The following is a 25,303-nucleotide window of genomic DNA, read 5'->3' on the forward strand; positions in this document are numbered from 1 at the left end:
GCTGTGACCTAACCAAGCACTGAAATGTGTGGGTTTTTTTAATTCCACAGAATGCAATGGGATGTACACCTGCTGCTATTAAGCATTATTTTGATATGTTTCTCAGAACTGAAGCCTTAAGAAGCAACTCAAATAATCTCAGGATCATTATTCCTATTTTACATTTGGGAAAGCAAGTCCCAGGGGACTGATCTGCCCAAGGTTTCTTGGCAGGCTGAAGCAACCACTCCTCCAAGCCTCTGTCAGACAACAATTTTCAAAACTCACCACTCCATTTCCATATTGACAACCAGATTTCAAGAGCAGCACTTGAGAAAATTGGCTGCTGAGACAGCTCATGGTAAAGACCCACACCAAGGCTCCCTTCACTTTTCTGGTTTAATTTTGGTACATGCCACCAAAGGTTTGCTCATTACTACCCTTGTCACAACTTGCAAGGGTTGGTCTAAATTCAAACACTTCAAATCAGAAAGAAAGCAGTTCACTTCTGCAGAGTTTAAGCAGAATTCAGGCTATGGGTCTCCACAAGCCTGGCTAACAGGTCATTCATTCTGCCAAATTATCATTCAGTAATTTAACAGTCAAACTAGTTTGGAAGGTCCCAAAGAGCTCTTTAGGCAAATCAGTGCTCAGACTCTGCACTGTGTGATTTTGGAGTAAGAAGACAATTCAAAGTATGGAAGTGAGATATCTCGTGTGTAATTTGTGCCTTCTGTTGAAGCCATTTTTTTGCATCATTTACATATTTTAACAGTTTTCCCCTTTTGTTGACAAACTCTGATGGATAAGCTGTGCTGTAAATGGTGCCCTGTAATTGGGTTGTAAAACATCATCTTAACTCTATCCACAATGTTAATTACATCCTGTGTATAATTGATTTTCACACTACTATCTAGGAAGAAAGCATAGGTGGGTTACTTAGAAGTATTTGTTGGGGGTGAGCTTCTTAAAGCAGTAATTAGATCCACCTTCTGGTACAGAGCCAACCCGAATAGGTGCTGGCTTGCTTTGCTGAGATGGCATAGATGTTATGTGGCATAAACGTTAGGATTCTTGCATAAATTCGAACACAAATGGGAGTATTTTTTCCAATGAAACAATACCAGAAATAGCATTTTCTCCCAATCTATACATGCACACAAAGATGGCAAGCGCAGTGGAAACTGCTATACTCTATCTGGAGTTTCAGGAGCTTAAATCAACTCTCAACTTTTGACGCCTACTGTAGACCAAAATGCAATTGCTTCTCCAAGCAAGCACACCACAGATGTTAGTGGCTCTGTGCTGAGCACTGCAGCTCCTAACCCACGGCCACAGCGAAGACCCGAAGGAACCAGGGCTACTGCAGCCCTCCTGCCAGCTGAGCTGCCCAAGACCTGTGGACATCACCAAGAGGACAAAGCCCTTTTCAGCTTTTGTTTTTCTTCCAGCCCTTTTCAGGCCCCCTGGGCTGCCTGAAGTCAAGGCAGTGAGGGGAGAGCTGAGGCTTTTGGAAATGTGTGGAAAAAAATATGCACAGATTTTACTCAAATCCCATCAGCGGCACAAGCATACACTCCTATACGTAGGAAAATAAAAGCCCATAGTCAGCTATTTTTTCCAATGCTGCAAAGAGGAGGAAGAGAGATGGGGTACATAAATGGAAAAAATGCATCAGGATGCACAAGGCAATAAACCAAAGACACCCACCATCACAGCATCGTAAACCAGAGCCTGGAACAAAAGCTTCTGTCCTGCACTGGAAGGGAGCTTCAGTGATCCGTTCGCAGCAGGGAGAGGCTCTTTTGTGATAGTGTCCCCATATCTGGCTATGCTGTTTGTCCAGGGCTGGTTAGCTGATTTATTCCAAGAAGACTGCAGAAAAAAAAAGCAGGAGAGAGAAGAGATCCAATTACCACAGATACAGATTCTTATCCTCTTAAACCTGAAATGAGAAGCCGCTCGAGAAAGGAAAGAGCAAGTTGGGAAAAATACCATGGTGTTAGAAGACTGAGTTAAATGCATGGAACGCTTCTAATGGCATCAAAATAGAAATGCATGTTACAATGGGCCACTGCAGTCACCACATTACAGCAGGGTTACAAGGTCTGATGCAGAGCAAGGGGATAAAAGTTGCCAGATGGCTCACGAGCAGACTCAGAAGGGGCTTTCCACTGCTCCCTACATATCGAGGCTAACTGCATCATGGCACAAGACCCCACACTGCAGGGCCCACTGACAGCAGCTCCCTGCAAAGCTGCCAACAGCCCAGAACTGTGCAAGCCTGCTGAAAAACATTGCAAAACTGAACAGGGATGGCGGAAGTCTGGAGCTGAGTGCTTCCGGTGTTTGCTTTGGCAAAGCAATGCTCTGCAGCATGGAGAAGGGCTGTCACCTGTGAGTACTGGCATGTGTGCCCCAGTATGAGTTGGGGACAACTGCTCTCTCATTCCTGCTCTGAGCTGGAGCCTGGGTAAACACTCTGCTATTGCCCATCCATAAAGAGGCACAAAATTTGGGGCCTTATTTTATTGATTTATTGCAACAGACCACCAAGCAATTCTTAGTTCAGCTTAAATCCCCTGGGCAACCAGTGTTACCTTGTTTGTAGATCTAATTAAATTATATGAGCTGAATGCAATTTGTTCTGGGTTCTCTCAGCTTCCCCTTCCAATAAACTGTTGAATGTACACCTCTGTGTATGGGAAATGTGTACCTTTAAGAGCTGAAGTTATTTAACAGCTCAGACTATTAGTTCACAGGCAGAAAAGTATTTTCTTTCCAGGGTCTGATTTTACTGGGCCGCCCTGCGTGTACCTGAGCTCAGCCTTGCTGCTGGCACACACACACACACACAGACACCACGAGGAAGATGCGAGTCAGCCAGCTGTGGGTGTGTTCCACAGATGTTACGTGTTGCCTGGATAGAAGGGAAAGAACAGTGTAAGGCTGAAGCCAAGAGAAAGTGAAGAGGAAATCTGGACCTGACACAACTGTGAGCATGCATGTCTGTGTGTGCATACAGAATGCTGGTGGCGTCAGCATGACTGCACATCTATCCAAACCCACCAGACACCTATTGCTTGCTGTCAGGCGGGGGAAACACAGGTTTCTGCTCTGCATATGTGGCCACCACTTACACAGGCCTGCTCAATTCAAGCAACAAGGAGCATAGAATGACCCAGCTGAGACAGCAAGGAGATTTCTGACATCAGCCTGACCTAGCATGAGTCATTTGACCTCCTTGTGCCTCGGTCCATCTGGCTGGAAATTAGGTAGAAATACATGATCAGATGCTATACATGAGCCAGGCGTTTCTAAGTCAGCTATTTAGCAAGAAGCACCTCATGCTGTTGGTGCTGGCAGAAGGCACAGCTAAGCAGTCACATAGAGCAGAGCACTGTACCCTGACTCCAACACCCAGTGGGAGGCAGAGCAGTGTTACATCCCCGTGCCAACCCCAACTCACAGCAGCTCTGCCATAGCCTAATGATCCAGCCCCAAGAAAACAGTGGGCAAAGGGCCTTGGTTATGTGACAGCACCCTGCAGAACAGCAGCTTCCAAGCTGCAGCTGTGGATGTCAGGCAGTCCTTCATTTAGACATGGATGCTAGAGGTGGCATCTTTGCCATTCCTCTCTCCGCAATCTTTGATGAGGATTGCCAAGAGATTCCCTAATTGCTCCCCTTCTAAGTGGACAATCATTAAACCATGCTAACAACAAGAAATTAACCAAACAATGGCACATGGCTCACACTAAGGAGCATCACTAAACACGACTACCCAAGGAACACATTCAGTTTGCTTCTCCTGCCATCTGAAAGGCTTTCTGCAGCGACAGCGCTGACTGATGGCTTCTGTGCCTTTTCCAAGGAACATACGTTACTGAGCAAATACTGCCTGGAAACTTCAGCATTCAACCTACACAAATATGCACACACACACACACAGAAATGTGTGTGTCCTATTATAGATGCTTACATGCATATTTGCCATCAGAGAGATCTGAGCATCACACGCACACACATACACAGACCAAACTTGAAAACCTTCTTGCAGGCATCTTGTGAATACCAAAAAATGTGGAAAGAAACAGGCAGCTCTACTGCAATCCCCAAAGGACCATCTGTTAGCGGAAATGTCAATCTGCCATGTTTACATAGGTTTTGATGACTCTGGGAACAGCCTGTTCGGCTCTGGCTGAAATTGGCTGCAATGAAGAACAAACTTGTTTTATACCACTTTGCAACTTTCAACAAACAGAAAAAAACCATCAGCCACACAACATGGCCTATAGCCCACATGTTGTTCGTGCACACTGTGTTTGAGGGGGGAAAAAAAAACACACAACCTCTCTTGGGGCTTTGTCTGTAAGGCTGGGTAGCTGCAGTTAACTCCAGGTCTGCTTTCATCATGGACCTGAAGAAGGTCTTGTGTGCCCAAACACTTCTGCTTTTTAAGTTTTTGGCATAAAAAATGATACTTTTTGTTTCTACACAAGCACAATGATGAATTGCTGAAGGAAGACAAGGAAATGGTCTCTTGGTTTTTACAGCAGAAGAATGAAAGCAAGGAGTGTCAGTCTAATACCATTTTGAAGAGGGAAAAATCCCCTTTTCAGTTCACTGCAAAGACGAAAATGGAAACTAAGAAAAACATCTTCCAATAAAAGGTGCTTCCATTACAGCTAAATCCTTATCAAAGCAAACAAGCCTCTTCATTTTAGCCTTTTTATAGAAACTCCAACCAGTAAAAATGTGCTGAGATCATATTACCTTCGCAGTGACAAGGAATGATTTCATGCAAATATACGAGCTGAGAATGAACATGTAGGAAATGTTGACATTGAAACCCTCTCTGCTTCACGTGGACAGTTATTCAAACTAGCTTGAAATCCTGCACAGAACAAGGCTGGGGATGTTTGAGATGTGCCCAGCATTTAAAGGTGTCATGGTGGAGGGAAGGGATTTGTCCCAGACAGCAGCAGCCTGCAGGAGTGGGGAACCACCATGCCATGCAAACATGTGGCATCCCTGCCAACAGCTGTGCCCCAAAACACACTGCAACACAACAGACCTCTCCCATCACACAAAGGGAAATCTCTGCTAGCTGTCAGCAGGAACACAGCTCTCATGGAAGATTTTTCAGAAAACATGAGGACTTTTCTTCTACACAGAAGAATATCAATGCAAAGATGAAAAACAACCCATGTTGCTCCAAGTTCCTGATGCATTGCAGCTTTCGCTCTCTGAGTCCCAGGGATGCTCCATGGGAAGCACATGGGAGACAGTGGGGCAGTAAGCAAGGCTCCATCCAGCTCACAAGCAGCACAACAGCAAACGTTTCCAAGCCAAAATGCTTGAGTTTGGCTTCATTCAACAAAAACCTCAAGTATTCCATGGAAAGCAGATGCTTCTTAACACTCTCCCCCACCCCCAAATCACTTGGCCCACAAGTAGCAGTGACAGGGATGCCTGGAGTGGAGCCATTTTATCATCCTCAGTCCATCTGTCAGGGAAGCACAGCCGCAGCACCACAGTCTGCACGTTACGGTGCCATTTATAAGGCGGGCTACTGGGGACAGCAGGCTGGGCTCACTGCAAAGGAGAAGACATTCAAAGAGGAAAATCACAAGAGGACTTGTATACGCATCAAGTGTGTCCACTGAGAAATGCAGAGAGCAAGGAAAAGGGCCTGCTCAGTGCCTGAGTGCAGCCCTGCCTAATGAGCTGCAGCCATCAGAGGGTCCCGTGCCAACAGATCGGTCATAGCAGGAGCGTGCTGTATGAAGGGGGCACATCCCCATCCAGGCTGGGGACAAAGCTCAAACCCCCACTGTGCCCTTCCACTCACACCATACCACTCCCCCAGCAGTACTGATAGCGGCTCAAGAGGACTCAGAGCCTGCATGTGAAGAACCTGGTGATCCAAACCCTCAGAACACCCGATGACTCTCCTCAAAGCCCTTGCCTATGACTCTTTGCAGGAGCCTGCTCAGTCTTGGTGTTATTAAAGACTTCCTGCCCTCACTCTCAGCTCTCCATCCCTGCAAAACAGCATTCATTTACTTCTGACTGCTTATGGCACATGGATAGTCCCTTCGTAGTGTCTGCACATCTCCTAACAACATGGAGCTACCAATTTCCACTGAAGCTGAGGCTGCCACAAGAACAATACCAATGGAGAATAATCCGTGAAATGTTAAGTAATGCACCAGCATGGGAAGAGTCTGCAAGCACGGGAGCAGCAATTGCTGCCACTAACAGCAAGTGCTACCCAGCCAACACAAAGCATGTTTCAGGAGAGATTCTCAGGGCAGAGGGCCCAGCAGGCAATTGGAGAAGGTCACACATCCTCAGTTGCCAGCTCGTTTGCATTGCAGCGTTATGAACCTGCCCCACAGCAGCAGTGTCAGACTGTGAGGCTGTCTCAGCCAAGGTCCTGACTTCTGCAATGACGTGATACGATGCAGTCCAAGAACTTCCTTCGATGAGGACTTTCTTCCTGCAGCTCTACCACATCCTTTGCCTTCAGTTTTCAAAACACCAACCACACGTGGCACACAAGCACAAAAGAGATGGCAACCGAAGTGTGAAGACGGCTTCAATCTCAGACTGCTCAGCTTTGAATATGCAGACTGAAGGAGGAGGTTAGCTCAGGGGGCACCTCCTGCAGGAAGGGGCAGTGGGGCCTGCTGTGCGGGAGCACATCTCCCTCCAGTGCCCACTGCCAGCAACAGCAGCCTGTTGCTCCCGGCTGCCACCCAGCTCTGTCACCTGCCAGGTCATCCTCACTGGGCAGCACGGGTGACAGCACTGCTTTTCGGGTGGCTGCTCCTCGGTGATCCTTGATTCTCTGTCCACATCCATCAAAAGCCAGGCCCTCTGTTCTGCTAGCAAATCTCCTTGGCAAATTAACTCCTAGTTGCCTTTTCCCATCCAATTAGGGAGGCAGAGAAACTGCAGCCAGAATTGCCCGCTCCCTGAAGCACTCATCTCTGAACATCACCTGACTGCCACCAACTTCCAGCCTCCATGACAGAACCCAGGGCCCTGAGCTCACAGTCTGAATGGCCGGACCTTGGCACTGCCCTTTCCAGCCTCTGCTTTACAGGCACTAAAACCTTTCAGTAAAGCTTTGCTAACAGGATTCCTTTTGCAAAAGAGAGACCTGGACACACCACCCCTAAAAAGGCCTCTCAGAGGAGGGGATTTCCTTCCACTAGACCTGTTTTCTGGGTAAGTCACCATCACTGAAAACATTTGTTCCTTATTTAACTGAAAGATCTGTAGGAAATTCCTCACACGCTTCGGCTTGGGTCCAGATAGGGAGCCACATTCCACTGATATCCATGGATGCAGTTTGGTTGCAAACTGTCTCCTTCAGCTGAGCACTCATCCAACACAACACCTGGGGATGGTCATGAGCATGGCTTCAGTGCACAGGAATATTAACAGCAGCTGGAAATTTCTCATTTCCAAAAGGCCATAGTTGCTTCACTGCTAGCAACAAGCACAGGTTCGCCAGGTATCCTCCTGTGACATGCAAGCATATCGTCAATGCAAACATGAAATCCCGCGTGTTCACAATGCATTTGTTTTACTGAACCTCCTAATTACTTTACATGCTCTCCCTGGGTTACAAAGAGAGACATAAACAGATTAACTAAATTAGGCCAATTAAAGGTTCCCTAATGGAATGAAATGTTTCAGACAAGCTTGAGAGAGGAAATGGGCAGGGAGGAGTGAAAGACAACACAATGTCAGGCAAACCAAGCACGGCAGGAAAAGACTTCTTCAAAATAAAACGTTCACAGAAATAAAAGGGTTTTACTTCTCGTACACCTTCAAGGGGATGCCAGTGAACACAGTGCATGTGGTCAAAACACCTCTCACCCTAATTACAACAGTATCTACCGGCACTTTGCAGAGCTAAGACAGAATCAGATCCGAAGCAGCAGAACACCAAATGGAGGCTCCTGCATGGGGTGGGAACCATCGCACACATACAAGTCGTTACCTTCCTCTTCCCATGGACAGTGTCTTCAGGGAGGCTCGTGTGGATGAGGCTGTGCACTTCTGTCAGTTCTGTGATGTCTCCTAGGGGCACAGGTGCATCCTCTGGCAGTGGGGACATGAGGGACTCCAGTTCATGTGTGTCCGAGGTGGCACAGGGAGCTGCCACCCCTTGCCTGCCCCGATGGTAGTAAGAATTGCCAGTTGCTTGGGAATCCAGGCCTGGCAGAGCCTCCCTGAGGAAAAACAAGCAGGAGATGACATCTCCAATCATCCTCACATTCCTCTGCCCCAAACAGCTACAAGACTGCCAGACACAGCAATCCAGCCCAGGCCGCTCAGCCTTCCCCTGCAGAAGCAACCAGACCCAAGCGCCAGCCCTGACACTCTGAAGAAGTTGCTCACTGCTTGTCCTGGCATCCCTTACCAGCCCAAAGCCCTTGTCAAGCACTAAGCTGGTTTCCTACCAAGGTCTTTCCAAAAGTTTATCACTGAATTCAGACCCCTGGAATAGCAGGAGGCTTTAGGCTGAGTCCAATCCTACAGAAACCAACCTGTCACTGGAAATCTTTCAACATCTTCCCAAGAGAAAGCTAGCATATCCTTTTCAAACATCCTTAGAGTTGCCCAACCTCAGAAACAAAACCTGCCCAAGCACATAGGTAATAATTTGGGAAATAGTGCTTTTTCTCTTTTCTTGTTTTTATTTTCACTGCAAAAATCTATTACTCTAACAATAGAAAATACTGAGAAAATAAATGTGAGATTACACTAAGTATGCTCCTTAGCTAGCTAGTCCCGTGACTCAGTCTTTAACTGATGTCATTCACTGCATCCCAAACAGCCCATCTGAACAGAGGGAAGCTTACAGCACATTTTGTCTCCTTTACCCCCTGGGATCTGAGTGACACCTACCTCTGCTTGCTGTTGCGGAAGCTGGCACACATGCAGAAGAGTATGCAGAGCAGCCCCAGGCAGACCCCCACAATGATTCCCGTGACAGAGTGGATATCCAGAACATCTAGCAGGAGAAAGACAGATGATGCATCATTTCAACTGTTAGTAGAAAGAAGGCACAAAGTATCCTGTGTTCAGAGAAGCATCAGCTCCACTAAAACCAATGGGCAATGCTTCTATATAAACAAAGGAAAAGAGACTTGGCAGTGACAGTTTAGAATACCTAAAAGCAAACTGGCATCTATGCACATTCATTAATTTCATGCTACACAGGCCTAATAAAGGTAGTGAGATATAGACGGCATGTGATTTTCCACAGGGCTGAGACAGAGGAAAGAGATCAAATTCTATTGTTGGATGGGTTCTGCAGCCACTTGGGGCCTACAGAGCTGCACCTCTGAGGACTGCTGTGATCCTCTTCACTGACCTATCCCACAATCACATCCCACATTCTGCAGTGACATCAGGCAATTCACTGGCAAAAAGAGAAATGCTACTGCTAACGAACCGTGGTTTTTTGCTGTGCAACTTCTGCTCTGGGACAAAGGGGAAATTCATACCAGACAACTTCTCCCGGAGGGTGTGCACATCCTTCACGTTTGAGTAGGGACCAGATCCCACGACTGTCTTTGCTCCCATCTTGAAGAAGTATCTGGTATCACTTTCCAGGCCATGCACCTCAGTGCTGAAGATATTTCCTGATCAAAAACCAAGCCAAAAGGGGTTCAAAATGTGCAGTTTCAAGCATATTCATATGGCTGTAGCAGAGCAGCAGCAGAATTCTGGTATTTAGTTAAGTGTTTGTGTGTGTGCCAGTACCTCAGGATGGCTCACCTTCTCGTGTCAGCAAGGTCCACATTTCATCAGGCTGCGTGTTGTTGGCATTGTACAGGATGAGGTACTCCACAATGATGCCGTTGGGCTCAGCAGGGGGACACCAGTGCACCTGGACTGCATAGGGGTTGAGGGGGTGCAGCCGCAGATCAGATGGAGGGGTTGAGGGACCTGGTGAATGCAAGAGAGCCAGTGAGAACAGCAGAAATGAGGAGCAGAGCATTTGAATGTTCTGTGCCTCCTATGAATTCTTTTCAGTAGTGCCATAGTCATCTTTGTTTGCATAAAACGAGGTGTGACCCATGTGAGTAGGCATCTCATCCCAACAAGCTGTGGAGAGTGCAGGCTCCAGCCCAGCACAGAGCAGGACTTGTAGCCAAACACTGTGGCCAAACACCCAAGGGAAACACCACTATGCTGATACTGCTCAGTTTGAGATTGTGCAGTGCTGATCATCTTCAGGAGAATGAGCACACACACACCCTCCTTTCTTTCATCTCCATTCCCCTAAAGCTCTATCTGTACTTCAATAGAAATCCAGGAAAGGGAAGGATTTAATTTCCATAAATACTCACGGTCAGGAAGGGTGAATCGCTCCACCACGCTGCCAAAGGGCCCATCAATACCAACACCATTGGACTGCACAGCAAACTCGTATCTGGTGTAGGGCTTCAACCCACTAATGAGAATATCTTCATCCGAGCTGCCAAAAAAGAAGACATTCATGAGACTATCAGATTGTATGAAGGATCACCTCAGTACCTTTACCAAATGAATGGATAAATCCTCACTGTGGAAGTTCCAGAGCCACATTTCAGCAGCTCTGAACGTATCTGTGACCAAAGCAGACATTTCCAGCATTTCAAACACATGAGATTTTGCTCAGCACTGTAACTTCCCTGCAGATTCCTCCTTCCTTGTGTTTATTCCTGATATGAGTAATACATGGCAGATGAATCCTCAGCATCCCCCTTACCTTGTGTAGTACGTAACAAGAGAGGCATTTTTCAGGCCCCAAGGGCTGAAGCGCACGGTGTAGTTGACAATCTTGACAGTGGTGAAGTCAGGTTTCTTCCATCTGAGCCATATAGAAGTTGAGCTGTTGGACTCTGCATAGACTTGGACTGGAGGCAGTGGAGGACCCTTCTGCACAGGGGGATCTATGGTGGTACAAGATGTAAAGAGAAAAGAGATGTGGGAACATAAACGACAGTGAGGTAAGGGACACGGACGCAAAACAGGGGAAAAATACACCAAGGTTGTGAAGCCTGCAAAAAAAGGTGCCTCCAGCATTATCATGCTCAACCTGCCTGTGTATGCAGCCCATCCATGCATTTCTTTATGATGTGTGGAAAAAGTCCCACACACCTTGAGGATCCATACACCTTGTTGGCGCTGTGGTGCACAGGAGGTCAGCCTCAAGGGCACCCACTCAGCAGACCCACATCAGATAAGGAGGAGCACAGGCTCCTTGACACCCCGCAACAGACTGGCAGAGCTACAAATGGAGTCTGGGTCCTCAGAGCTTTTAATTTCTATGTAATGCTGTGAGAAAAGTGGTATCCTGCTTACTCATGTTCTTTGATGTTTACAGGCATACCTGGCATTTCCATGACCAGCCCTGAGCCACTAGCAGGGCCAGAGAGAAGACCACAAAGGTTATTCAACTCTGCACAAGAACAATCCTAATGAGAAAGGGGGCAATTTGCTTTTTTCTCTCCTTCTCAGGATAACTCCTCCAATGCAACTGCAATGACTGTCCAAGGGAGTTCCCTTATGTTGGGTCTTCTCTTGTTTTGCTAAAGTCCCTCTTGAAGTCCTTCTTCTGTAACTTTACCTTTCTTTTGAAGCCACATGCCAAACAGAAGAGACAGACAACAAGCAGAGCGCATTCCTCACCTACTGCTGTTGCAGGCGCCTTTTCTGTTTTGCCCTTCCAAACTGCTGCATAACCATCTTCGTGCTTATTGAATGCCACCAGCTTCACCTCATAGAGCTTCCCAGGAGCTAGAAGAAAAATCAGTCAGGGTTTAACCAGGGTTATGTTTGTCAGCAGCCCTCCTCACTTAGACATGTTTTCTTAAATCTGACTCAAGAAAGCAGCTCTGATGGAGCTGAATTTGCTAAAACAGATCAGAACACACTTCCCCTTAGAGACTTTTGCACTCAAATACTGTCTCACAACTGGAGCACGTATTATCACAGTCACTCCCAAGCTCTCCATTCCCTTTTCACAGAAGTGATCAGCAGCAAATTGACTTTCTGCACCCATCAAGGGGGCTACACAGCCTGTAGCACATCATCTCAGGATCTCCTGATTTTTCTCCCCTTTAAGCTAACAAAATCCCCATGGGAGTGGATGTGCTGCATTGTTTATCCTTGGAGTAGGAACATCCTTTCATCTCTTCAAGATGCACCTCTTGTTTCTACAGTCCTGATTTACTCACTGCTGGGAGGAACTTGCTCTCTGGAAGTCCTTAAGCTGCCCATCACTGAAGTCACTTTGCCGTGCCAAGCAACATCCAAGGGTTTTTTTTCTGTTTTCATTGAGAAAACAGACTGAGACATCCAAAATTCTCAAATGACACTCAGCAGCTCCTCCCTTCACCCATCAAGGAGCTCAGAAAGAGCACTCTGGACTATCTTTAGCTGAAGCATGTTAATGAAGTTTGTTAATTTGGGACGTGCCTGTTCGTTCCCTGCCCTGATGGATCACTGCTCCCTTTGCCAGACAACATACGCAGAACAAACCTCTTCTTATTGATGCCAATTTTATTATTACTGCACTCATTATGCTCCCAGAGGCTAATGGTACCAATTACCAAAGGCTCTCACTGCTCCACAACACATGTTCACGCTCAGAATATAAAAACAGTTCAGCCTCATTTTTCTCCCTGAAAGAATCTCAAAAGCAAACAGAGTTCTGTCTGCCTCCAAAGCAATCTGATCTGCATTTCAAACTCACAGGAAAACACTTCAAACTCACACAAGGAGGAAAAGGCCAAAAGGGACTTGCCTTTTAAACAGTTGGGACCATAGACTTGATGGAACCAAGAACCCACAGCCCATCTCCTGCCAGCTTGAGCATTTGGCTGGGCTTCACTGGGACACGAGCTCATCACAGATGATGAGATCCAAAATGAAGAGGAAGAGCATGCAGATGTGATGCAGCTGTGGGCAGCTCCTAGCAGGGAATGAAGTGAAGGGAAGGAGAAGTCCTGTCTCCATCCTTGGATAGGATCAATACAGCAGACACTTACACACGAAGCCAGAACAGCTCTGCTACATGATCAAGCACTTCATATTCTGCAAACAGGGGTATTTTGGGCTTCTCAGTCAGAGGTTTGGCTTCAATTTTTATACACAGGCCCAGATGTTCAAGCTCTTAGAACTGGCAGACATAAAGCTCTATCAAGCTGTCAAGAAGCTAGTAGGCAGCATGAAAACAGATGTATTTCACTACATTCCATCATACATTAAATATAAGCAGAATAATCTAGTCCAGATCATTTCAAGTCACTAATCTGGATGACTGTGTAATATATTCAATATGCTAAATATGTTGTTTCATTCAATTTTTCAAGGTGTTCATGTAGGCCAGATGCCATACCTTCCCCTGAGTGGGAAAACACCCAGATCTCTGGGGAGTCACTCGCAGAGGAACGCACTCTTCCTTCACAGGAACGTGGAAGACAGGATCAGATGCTTATTGTTTATTTTTCAATCAGTGATGGCCCTGGTTGTAACACACCATTACAAAGACTAACTGTAGAACACAGATAGAAGTTGGTGAGAACTTCTCAGCAATAAGTTACCCTGGCAATCCAGGACAACTTTCTTTGGGTTTCAGGCTGCCCACCTCTCTGACAGGATTTCAGCATACCTTCCCAGAGGAGATACAAAGAGAGACCTCAGTGATACCACTCCAAGGAGATATGGTTTCCTTCAGAGTTTAACAAGAGCACAGGAGAAAATATCTTCCATTGTTTGAGACAGCTCAAATAGAGCTGAGACATAACCAAAATCAAGAAGCCAAATACTGGGAAGAAGGATGAGGAAAAGGAAGCCTGCGAGACAGAGAAGAGGTAGTGGAGTCAACTGGCACCAATTTATTAGCAAGACCAATCAGAAAGAGAATGAAACAAGCTCTTGTCTCAAATTGCAGTTTCAGCCACCACACTTCTTCAGCAGCCCATACCCTGAGGGCCAGTCTGGGCAAATCTTCCTCCCACCAGACAGCACCATCAGCATCTTACACTGATATCAAAAGATATTCCCAAGATATAATGTTGCTTCTTATCCCCCTCCCTCACCTCCCACCTTTTTTTTTTTTTTTCCCTTTTACTCTGGGGGATCTTAAGAGAAGTTTCCATTGCTTGATTCCCACATGGACACCCATGTGCCAGGAAGCCCCCCTGGCTGATTCCCATCAGCCACATGCAACAGTGTGAACTGTGTCAAATCTGCCAGTCTGTCCTGAGACTGGTACCAGCTCTGCCTGCAGGACCCCCAAAGCAGATGTAACTACCTGCCCTGGGGAGCTCTGTGCCAAACCCTTCCACATCTCAACCACCACTCCTCCCTGCTCCATGTCCAGACCCCTGTCTTTCACAGCACAGCCAGATTCGGACCCCTTTCTGTACTGTACACATGCAGGAGGACATCATTCAGCAGCTCAGGGGTAGAAAAGAGAACATCCATGCTGGAAGAAACTTGAGACTTTCTTCCTGATACAATGATAGCTGATACACAACAGCCAAATCATAAGGAAACCATTAGGTCTTGACGGATGCCCAGATTTAAGGAAGTAATTACAGAAGAACAAGCAGCCTTCTCAGCATCGCCATGCCAAAGCATTTGGAACCAATTCAGCCCACTCCCGAGTCCCTCTGCTCACTGATTTGCCAGTGGTTAGAGCAGCACGTGAGGATGTTCACATGTGGTTTCCTCAGTGCAATAATTACAGACCTAAATTCTTCAGAGAAACTCGTAACTGTTAACACTCTCTGTGGCAGGATGGCTGCTGCACGACTGGAGTGCTGGAAACTTGCTTAGTGATGACACAAGCTGTTCTTCCAGGTGCTGCAGGCTGACCTTTACACCACGCATCATACATATGCTAGACACTCGCCCCTTCGTTTCAGCAACAGTCACAGATGAAGCATGAAGTGGGTGATGGAAAAACTCTTAAGAAGCAGAACACTGCTTTTAAGGACTCATCTGCCACGATTCTTTTCATTCTCCATCCTGTATCAATCAGCAAGTCAATTAATTAATACAATGAGATGTTAAAACATAATGTCTTATGGGAAAAAAACAAAGGCAGTCAGCCCAGTAGGTAAACCTGACTGCAATTCAGGCTTGTTCTCCAGCCACAGACACTCTCCTATATCTTTTCCTTTAGGGGAGGTGGAGGAGAATACTGACCCAAAATTAGTATGCTGTGAATTAACCCTTATCTGCATTTTAGCATAGAAACATTTCAAAAAGCATGCAATTGTGAAGTTTCTTAGAAATATACAGCCAAGGAGAGATCACTGCCCTAACTGGTGATTTTAATCCAAGCACTCTCATATTGACATAGCAGTGAACAATAATTGATTCATATCCTTTCATTAGTATATACTATGTATATTGGTATAGTCCTCATTTAAAAATACAATCTGGCTTCATCCATTTCTTTCTTTTATACTCTTCTTAGAATATGTCCCAAAAAGCCCAGACCACAAATTATTTTGAGTGCTCTTAGAAACAAATTCAGGAAGGGTGCCCAGCTCATATGGTCATGGACCTACACAGCTGTAGGCAAGGAGAGAATCCTGGTGCTGCTATCAAGTGTGAAAGTCAGACCCTGGGTTTCCATACCTATGCTAGGGTGCAACCAGCTCACCTAGTCGAGTCAGTTCATACTGCTTCACTTTCTTCTTTAGCTTTATGGGTCCTACGTCCCAGCTCTCATCTTCAGCACCATCCAGAGGGCTTTCATCACTGGACTCCTCCTGGCCCACCTCCCGGTAGTAGAGTTTGTAGCCTGATATCTGGGCATGGTTGGCTGGGGGTTGCCATGTAATCAGGAGAGACTCCATCTTCGCTCGGACTTTTAATTCTGTTGGTGCAAATGGAACTAGAAGAACAAGAAAAAAATGTTCAGTCACTTATCTCCATTACCAACTACACATGGAAGGAGGAAAGACCCACTACCCAAGACATACAGGGGCTGCTGAACAGAAAGTCAAAGGCAGGTGCTCTGCTCAAATCAAAACCAATAGTCAGAATTCCCTAATGAACACAAGCATTTCTGGTTATGCCTCAAGTTCCCAATCTGAGAAATAACACCCTGCACCCCACATTCCCAACCCCAAGCAGCACCCAGCCTCCTACCATGTGTCTGGTTGTCCCTGTCAGGAGTCCGATGCTGGGTCCACTCAGATGGGGCCCCGTAGCCCACGCTGGTGCTGGCTGCAATGCGCACTTTGTACACTTTGTTGGGATGCAGTGAGTACAGAGTGATTTGTGTCTCATTTCCACCCACTTCAATGGAGTTAACCTGATCTGCTGGAACCAAGGTGACACCAGTGAAAAAGGACTTTTCCAGACAAAGTGTAGAAACAAACCCAGCAACAATTACATGGTCTACATGCACTCTTGCCACCAGGAAAATTGAGAACTGAAGACTGGGCAGGGCTGAAATCCTGACTGACAACCCCTTCATCACATTCAGCACCACTGAGCCTGCCTAGGGGCAGCTGTCAGAAACCTTGCTGCTGCTGACACAAGAGCAGAATGTGAGCACAAGCTGATGGGAACTTGGGAACTTATGGCACTCACTGCTGTACTTAAATCGTCACCTTAATTTGAAGAGGAGCCATCCAGCAGCCTTGCTTCTGTAAAATTCACCAATTCTGTAAAACCTCACCAATGCTACCTTGAGGTTCGATTGCTCCGTTTTCAGCTTACCCAAATTCATAAGGAACATAACAGGAAATTTAAATTGAGAGCAACCTGAGATTTCAGCTGTAACAACTAATCGGTCTTGCTAGGATTCATCTTGACTGCTGGTGAATGCACAGGTCTTGCTTTTCAGCTGCACTTGACCTACGCTCAGCTGAGAGTGCTGTCCTGATATGTAGCAGCATACTGCTGGGTGTGAACCCTGGACTGCAAACGTCTAAGGTTTTATGATCCCACAGAGGTGCATGCAGGCTCAATGCAAAAAATAAAAACAAAACAAGAACACAAGAGCCAGAAATCACACTGCAGACTACTGATTCAGATCAAACACACAGGAACATGTCCAGCACTTCATCACGTTCCTCACTGTTCTCTTAGAAAGAAGCATAACCTTGGGAAGTGGAAGTTTTGATGATTTTAAAAGTGAATACCCAGAAAGATTTGCAAAGCAAGCACACATGGAATCAGAACAACTGCATTCAGAATACGGAAGTGTTACCATCCCTGCTGAAGGCTTCTTAGAGTGGCTGACAATATAAAACCAGATAAAACTTAGCAACAGAGCAACATAACCTTGCCAGGATACTTACATACAGATTATTGAGTAGACTTGGTTTTAAAGAAACCAAATGCATTCACCCTTCTTCCCCAGCCAGCATCAAGTTCTTCTCCCAAAATACAAAGCACACCAAAGGGCTGTTTATGCAAGCATTCATGGGGCAGCAGAAACACTGGGCCTGGGCACACTGGTTCCTCCACAACCACCTCAGAGGAGTCTGAAGTGCACCAGCAGAGCCCAGATAAGGCAGGGCTGTTCTGCTCCTAGCAAAAATGGGTCCCTCCGTTTTCAGTCTTGTACCTTTTCCCCTCAGCAAGACATGCTGTTGAAGATACTGGAGCAAAAGACAACCTTCCTCCCTTCAAACATACTTTTTTCCTTACCTTCCTTGATAGTGCAGTAGTCAATCTTGTACTTTGTTATCTTGCCATTACTCAGCTCTGGAGGAAGAGGTAACCATGTCACACGGATGTCACCAGGAGTCATGCTTGACAGGGACAGCTGAGGAGCAGCACTAGGGACTGAGAAAACGCAAAAGAAAGTCAGCAAACATGGTGGCAAGACCTCGACACATCTCAGTTGGCTGGAGGCCACTACTTGGCACAGCCACATGTGACAAGCTGTCATGGAGGGTATCCAACATCTACAGATCTCCAACAGCTTAGAGAACCAGAAGGAGCTTTCTAAGGTGGAGGGAAGGTGGGCTGCTCAGCTTCAACAGGCTGCTCAGAGCCTGCTGGCCACACCACACTGTGTTGCCACATCTAGGCGACCCTGTGTTAACTACAAACCAGGCAGGTAAACAGGCTGGTTAATGTGCCTGTGCAGTACCATGGAGCATCAAAGAGACAATAACTGACACTAAAGATACCAGGCTTCAGCTTGGTGATCCCCACCTCCTGGAGAATCAGTTCTGTGCTGCAGGTAGCTTTCATGCTTTCAACTCGGCTTTTCAAACTTCAGACACATACATGTGAGACCATGCAGTGCTCTATGTCAGGAGCATTAAAGCACACAATGCACCCTACAGCATAGCAGGGGCTTGCATGAGGTCTGCCAAAAACATTGCTTCTGTCTCTGTCCTGAAGTCTGTTGTGAGCTGTACATGTTCTCTGTTGGGCAGCAGTCCTTCTGGCACTCTGCCTTTACTGCTCAAAAAAATGCTATGTGATAAGTGGCAAAATCAACACAAACTGACTCTTAAGGGATCCCACTTCAAGCCTGTCCCCAGCTCTACAAATTGTGATAGACATCTTTCTTCTGAGTTGAGATCATGTCTGGCCTAGCAGCAAGTCCACTGACATTAGGTCAGTGAAAGTCCAGAGGACCTGAACGCAACAAGTCCTACTGTCAGCAAAGTCACTTTCATGCTCACCATCACCCAAGTCAATGATCAGATCAGGGTGGGTTTGTTTATTTCTACAAAGGATTTACAACAAAAAGCTATAAGACATAGGTGTAGGCTTCCAGGAGCTGATACTATTCTCTGCATCATCTTCAATGCTCACCATGAAACAGGAAAAAATATCTTTTAGACACTAGTACCCATCTAATTCAACGCACCGTCCTCCAAGGTCTGAACAATTATGGAAGAGGATGTCCGGCTGGCTCCAAGCTGAGAATACGCGACCACATAGAAGACATAGTTGGTGTTGGGTTCCAGGTCCTTCACTTGCAGCTCCGTGGTATCATTATTGACAGCAAACTGGTACTCCACGTTATCTGTTCCTGGAGTCAAGGAAACACCAATCAGCAGGTCAGTGAACTGCCAGGACACCACAAGGTGCCGGGAGTTGGAAGCAGAGTCTTTCTAGCTTTTCTTAGTTTCTACTGTAACAGAACTTAGTTCCCAGAAAAAGAGTCTAGCTGCCACTGCAACTGCTTCCAGAAAGGGGAGAAAACAAAACTTAGGAGATAGTTTGGGTAGTTTCCAAAGCATCTGGATGCACTAAAGCTCTTCCAGCCCTGTTGGAAGAGAAATGGGAGTACGGGAGTGGATGGAAGAGGTGTTGCAATCACTCGGCTACAGCAGCTTGAACTATCCAAACTAACACATCCAGTTCTTTGCCTTAAGCACAGTCCAGCGACCCAGGGGAACTCCCGCCATTACAAAAGGCCCAATACTAAGGTGGGTCTCCTGTTGGTTTTGGAAGGATCTTCTGTGCCCAGAACCAGGGACACAGACCTTCATCCTTTATCACCACATCCCCGCAGCCACTCCCTGGTTGCACAGGCAGGTAACACCTACCCACAGCCCGTTGGTAATGTAACGAGAAGCCAATGATCTGCTCGCTGTTGTACTCTGGCCGCTCCCAGGACACTAAGACCGTGGTGCTGGAGAGGGACACAGCTGAGACCTTCTTGGGAGCACTGGGCAAACCCTCCCGCACAATCACGGAGAGCTTGGCAGTGGCGCATGCCATGCCCAGGCTGTTCTCAGCCACACACTGGTAGTAGCCAGCATCCTCCAGCCCGATCTGATTGATCACCAAGCTGCCGCTGCTCTGGACCTTCACTCGCCCATTGGAGAGGATGGCCTCGCCGTTCTTCAGCCAGTGAATGGTGGGGGCTGGCTCGCCCTCCGCCTTGCAGACGAATCGAGCCGTGCTTGCTCGGGTGCGCGAGATGGTTTCAGGAGCCTGGGAGATGCTGGGCGTAGCTGGGAGGAGAGAGGACAAATTAATGCAGTAAGGAGGAGGGAAAGATAGAAGAGAAAATCCCTTCTCCTCCCCCCTCACTGCTATGTTTTATTCAGTAGCAGCTTTGCTTACAAGATAGGATTTGCCAGGCAGACTCTAGAGGCTTAATTTAGATTCTATCCAAAAGGAAAAATAAATTCCGTATCAATCATGCGCAGCATTCCCTGATCCTAGGCTGTTCTCCCTGTTGGATTCCACAATACTGAAAGTTAATTGCTGATACAGATTTCCACAGGGAAACCCAGGAAAACAGGAATAAGGCATAAAACGGTTCAGTAAATAGAAGGAACTAAACCCCAAATTAAAAAGGTTACATTCCCACCAAGAGCTATCCCAGCACAGGGCTTCCGACTCTAACCTGGCTCCCTTCTTCCCCAGCAGGGGTTACAAACACAACCTCATGGAGGGCTCCGGATGCCAGACCAGGTAATCCACGGCTACCTGGCAGCATTTCTCCCTGCAGCAGTTACTCTGCTCTCCACTCACCCAGGACCCGGAGCTCAGCCGCAGCTGTAACAAACTGCCTGGTCTGGGGTTTGTTAGCACGGCAAACATATACTCCAGAGTGATGGGGCTGGCTGGAAGGAATGAGGAGGTTTGTCCGACCCAGCACGATCACATCTGTGGAAACAGGCTTTCCATCTGCAGGAAGAAACAAGCACAAATGCGGGAGGAAGTTCTAAGCAGAGACCCCAGATCCCAAACCCCAGCCCAAAGGAATATTACTGCTGGGACATTCCTCAGCGCGTGACTGAGCGTAGGTCAGCCTGACTCAAAATTGCCTTAAGGTTTAGTTTAGCAATAATCAAAAAAGTCATGTTTCAAATCAAAATAGTCTGTAGCGCAAAGAGTGTGCCTGGAATGAGATCCTCTAGGAATAGCACATTTGAGGGAATGCTATGCTAGCATACTCTTTGGAAAAGCTGCTGGATCTCCTTGCTGACCCCATGCACAAACGCACATCTCTCCTCACGTGTTAATGCAAATGTCAGAGAATACTGAACTGCTAATGACTTGGGGTTGTTCCATCTTCTGGGTCCTGGAAGTGAACCCAAATTTAGGCAAGACAGCTTGTGGAGAAAAAGGAAGTGTCCTGAGGGTCCAGTCAAGGGCTGGAATTTGGGCAAACACAGCATGGCCAAGGAGAGGCACAGCTGGGCAACTGGGAACCCAATGCCAGCTCTGGCAGGAGTTACTGAGTTGAGAGAGTTAGCCAGTTTACACAGTATTTGCAAACATTACCTCTTGTTCCTCTCCAGCTGCAGATAAATGGGTGTCTCAAGCAGCAAAACCTACATCACTCCTCTGCCCTCAAAGACTCAGTTGAATCAGAGCAGCTGTGCCTACTTAGCACCATCAGCAGGGAACAAAGCTGAGATCAGATTCTCTGCCCCTCCATTTATTTCAGGGAGCTTCAGGTGGCCTCACAGTTCAGTGGTTGCACACTCACAGGAGGAGAGAATCAGCACACCCCACTAGCACAGGAGCAGTCTGAAAATCCAACCCCAGATGGTAGCAATTAGCTGATCCCACCAGGGCTGGCAAGAACCAAACTGACAACTTGGAGATAGAATCCTGTGTTACCTACATGACTAATCCTCCAGCAACCCAGCCTGCTCCTTACTGCTGTCTTCCTTGCATAACACAGAATTGCTATTGCAATTAACCCATCCCTTCCAATCTGAAGAGTCTATGCTGGAAAGCAGAGGAGAGCAAGCAAACACTTGAAAACAGTGAGGAAGCACTTGAATGCATGCAAGGAACTGCTTCACCAGGCAGTTCAAGGAACTGTAGAATCCTTAGTTGGAAGGGACCTTTAAAGGTCATCTAGTCCAACTCCCCTGCAATGGACAGGGACATGCATAGCTAAATCACGTTGCCCAGGGCTTGATCCAGCAATTCCCTTTTCCTATCTTTCCCTCAATTAAAAAAAAATAAAAAATAAAAAATAAAAAATAAAAAAATCATAGCAATAATTAGCTTTGATAATATCTACTCTGAGCATCAGCAGTATCCAGTATAGCAAAAAGTGGTGTAGCATGAGAAAAATGGTAATTTCTAATTGTAAAGTGCACAGGATAAAACAGAAACATTGCTGCCAGAACATGTAATCCTCACTGATTTGATTTCCCAAGTTGTGTCCTGTGAGACTGTTTTTGCTCCTTTTTTGAAGGGAAGAGGAAATATTTGTGTACACTAAAAATCACTGCCTGTGGACAAGTCTGGGCTGAAGACCAACCACAATGAATGGTTACAGGGGAAAGGAGTCTTAAATCATAAGTCGGATTTGTGAAAATAACTGAGAGCCTTTTCTGGGAGAGAATCAATCCCTGAGCTGCAAATGGCCTCAGTCAGAACCTCTGAAGCATCGGACGATGTGACACTGCTGAAGTGACACTTGTGACTCAGGCTGTCAGCCCTGGGTAACCTATGCCAGTCTGGCTCATTTGTACACCTCTAATGAGAACTGAGCATCTTCTCAGCTTCCCATTATGATGGGGAAAACAAAACCAGAAAAAAACAAAAGCCAGTAATTTGAACACAGTAGGATTTTAGAAGAAAAACCTCCCAGCAACACTCCCTGCTCACGGCTACTCCAATGATTAACAGATCTTATCCTGTTTTATAATCCTGCAAGACAATACAAGTTCTTTCTCCAAGGCAATGGCAGATTCCACAGAGTCCCCACTAAGCTCTGAGTCACCGGAGGAGTGGCACAGGCCCGACCCCATCTCATGACCTTTACTACTGCTCAAGCTCCTACAATGAGTATGACTAATTTAGATCCAAAGGCATCCAGACACCAAAATTTTGTATATTTCACAGGTCAAACAGATAGGAGGTGAATTACGTGCTTTGTAACCTTCCAGATTTAATCAGTAATTCCAGTTATTGAGGACATCCTACACCATGCCTCCACCTGCATCATTAGGCAGCAATGTAAAAGGCCCTCATCTTGACCCACTGATTTGTCTGCCTTCTCATAAGTTTTGAAAATGAGTGCCCAGATTCCATTCCTCCTGCTGACAGAGGCTCCATTCGATCCCTTGCACTCACCCTGCCGTATCCAGGAGACAAACGGGGTGGGATCAGCAGCTGCCATGCACTCCATCACCACACTCTCCCCTGCCACCACCGTGGTGTTCTCCGGAGCAGCAATGATGGTGACATCTCCTCCTGCTGGCTGGGAACCTAATGCCAAAAACAAAAAGAAAAGGCTGTTCTTCCCAATGGAGAAGTGTGTAGAGATGCATAGCACACCAGACTCAGCCATGCTCCCCTGTTGTCTCACGTGTGTTGTCTCATGCTTAGCTGGAGGAGAAAAATAGATCTTGTTTTTATGTGACAGCACTGTTTTTCCTTAGGAAATGAACACAGAGGTGCCCTAAAGAGTTGTTCCCATCATATCAACACCAACAGAAGTTAGTACAGAATTTTCTCATGGAACATAAGAAGAGTTTCAACCCAAAATTTTCATCAACTCTTGCTAATTTGTTTGTTAATCAGATGGCACTCAGGGACATGGTTTAGCAGGCATGGTGCTGATAGGCTGATGGTTAAACTTGACCATCTTCAAGGTCTTTTCCAACATCTAATTCTAAGACACCTCAAGCACAGCAACTTCTCAGGACACAGCATATCTTTTGCCAAGGCACTTTAAGAGTTCAGAAAGAATCTAACATCTTGGCTAAAGAAATTCTGATACCCAGACATGTGTTGTGAACTGCAACAAAGAGAGGTCAAGACTCAGTGCCCAGGCCTTTACCACAGGGCACAGAGACTGACTCAGTTACTCCGCATCCAGAGGAGAGCACGCTATTTAGCTGATAGGTGCAAAGACAAATGGCCAACACATAAAATCAAGCAACATTTACATGAAGATTTATAGGCTACATTGCACAATTTCTTGAGAAAGGGATAGGGATTTTATGCTTGAAATGAACCTTCTGTGTCTATCCACTACTGAGCAGAGGTTAAGGGAAGGTTAAGGAAATGCCTATGCAGAGGCCAGATTTCTGTTGTCAGATTAAAACAATCAGAGCATGCTTGAGAAGACCAGACTGTTTGTGACCTTCAACAGCAGCAAGGTTTTTTTTTCCCAGCTCTCCCAGAAACATTCAACTCTGAGGGACACTGTTGTTGATGTCCACAGGAAGGGAGAAATAACTGCGGAGGAATCACAAAGCATGTGGAATTCCTGAGCCTGCTCCAGGTGCTCCCAGGATTGAGCAGAGAAAGCTGTGGGCAGCAAGTCCAACGCAGATCAAAGCAGCTTTTTGCACAGCCTGCAGGTAAGTCTACTGTCTCAGGATGCTACAGGGTTTAAAACAAAGAGGTTCAGGCAAACTCATGAAGGACACGCCATGAGTTTGATTTAACCAGGATGGTTAAATCAAAGCTCTCACTGCAGTCCCCAGCCCAGGATGTCCCTACATTTCCAACTGCCAGACACTGAGGGAGGTAGCCAAGGAAAGCACCATGCCCTCCTTGCCCTGTTTCTAATGTACTTGCCTTTTGTGGCTGCTGTGACTGCACACTGCAGCACCCAACATGTTGTGCTCAACACATTTCCAGCCTCGCTGCCATCTGCTCAGTGCACGAGTCTTATGAAAGAGAGTTGCTTGGTATCACTGCAATTTTCTTTCAGCCCATACAGACGTGAAAGGAACTTCCATCTGTAGTAGGATGAGTATTAGAAGCAGTGAGTAGAATTGCCAAGGCAGAGCAGAGAGAGCAGGAGCCCGTGCTTGACCAGCAGATGGAAGCAGAGACCGAGGAGTGCCCGCAGCCCCCCCAGCTGGGGCCATGGCTGGGCATCAAGCAGCACCCCAGCCCTGTGCAAACACCAGCAAAAAGAGCTGGCTGCACTGGCTAGGGCTTTGCTCTGTTCTATTACACTTGCTGTGCATATCACTCACACCTGCAGATGCTTTCAGCCTAACAGCCATCACATCCAGCTGCAGCAGGACAACCTGGGGCAGGACAGGAGCAAGGAGTTATGTCAAAATGTGGTGGGTTCAGGGACCTCATCTCTACACAGGTCAGAGCCCTGGCCTCCTACAGCACCAGCGCTGGGCTTGAGAACTACTGAGCCAGAAATGGGCTAAATGTAAACCAGGCCTGAGAGCTTCCACAAGAGACACATAAACTGGAGGCTCAGAGAAATACAAAGTTCTTTAGAATGGCAGCTTTTGTTTAGCTCCAGTTCCAGTTCAGCAAAGCACTAAAATCCACAATCGGTCATCAGTCCTGTCCACAGGAACACGCCAAGGGCTCACTGCTCTGACAGCATTAAAAGCAGCTGCAGC

The 25,303-nt window shown here is 46.7% G+C and overlaps 1 protein-coding gene across 13 annotated transcripts in view; it reads right to left on the bottom strand.

Annotated features, from left to right (window-relative positions):
* IGDCC4 (immunoglobulin superfamily DCC subclass member 4) overlaps positions 1-25,303 on the bottom strand; it is an 88,576-nt gene that overhangs the window by 7,488 nt on the left and 55,785 nt on the right. For 12 of the 13 annotated variants that reach the window (XM_090149142.1, XM_031587840.2, XM_090149143.1 and 9 more), the window contains 15 exons: positions 23,052-23,186; positions 20,481-20,636; positions 19,544-19,954; positions 18,859-19,023; positions 17,679-17,816; positions 16,167-16,340; positions 15,676-15,909; positions 11,685-11,792; positions 10,762-10,945; positions 10,361-10,488; positions 9,786-9,956; positions 9,512-9,649; positions 8,910-9,015; positions 7,999-8,230; positions 1,690-1,854 (listed from right to left, as the gene is read on the bottom strand). In XM_090149142.1, the coding sequence (XP_090005268.1) occupies positions 1,690-1,854; positions 7,999-8,230; positions 8,910-9,015; positions 9,512-9,649; positions 9,786-9,956; positions 10,361-10,488; positions 10,762-10,945; positions 11,685-11,792; positions 15,676-15,909; positions 16,167-16,340; positions 17,679-17,816; positions 18,859-19,023; positions 19,544-19,954; positions 20,481-20,636; positions 23,052-23,186 (2,645 nt within the window). The remainder of the gene's footprint in view (positions 1-1,689; positions 1,855-7,998; positions 8,231-8,909; positions 9,016-9,511; positions 9,650-9,785; positions 9,957-10,360; positions 10,489-10,761; positions 10,946-11,684; positions 11,793-15,675; positions 15,910-16,166; positions 16,341-17,678; positions 17,817-18,858; positions 19,024-19,543; positions 19,955-20,480; positions 20,637-23,051; positions 23,187-25,303) is intronic. The other variant, XM_031587837.2, reaches the window with a different exon arrangement.

Source organism: Phasianus colchicus, chromosome 12 (genome assembly GCF_987193195.1).
Source record: "Phasianus colchicus chromosome 12, bPhaCol1.hap1.1, whole genome shotgun sequence".
In the NCBI taxonomy this organism is placed as follows: Eukaryota; Metazoa; Chordata; class Aves; order Galliformes; family Phasianidae; genus Phasianus; species Phasianus colchicus.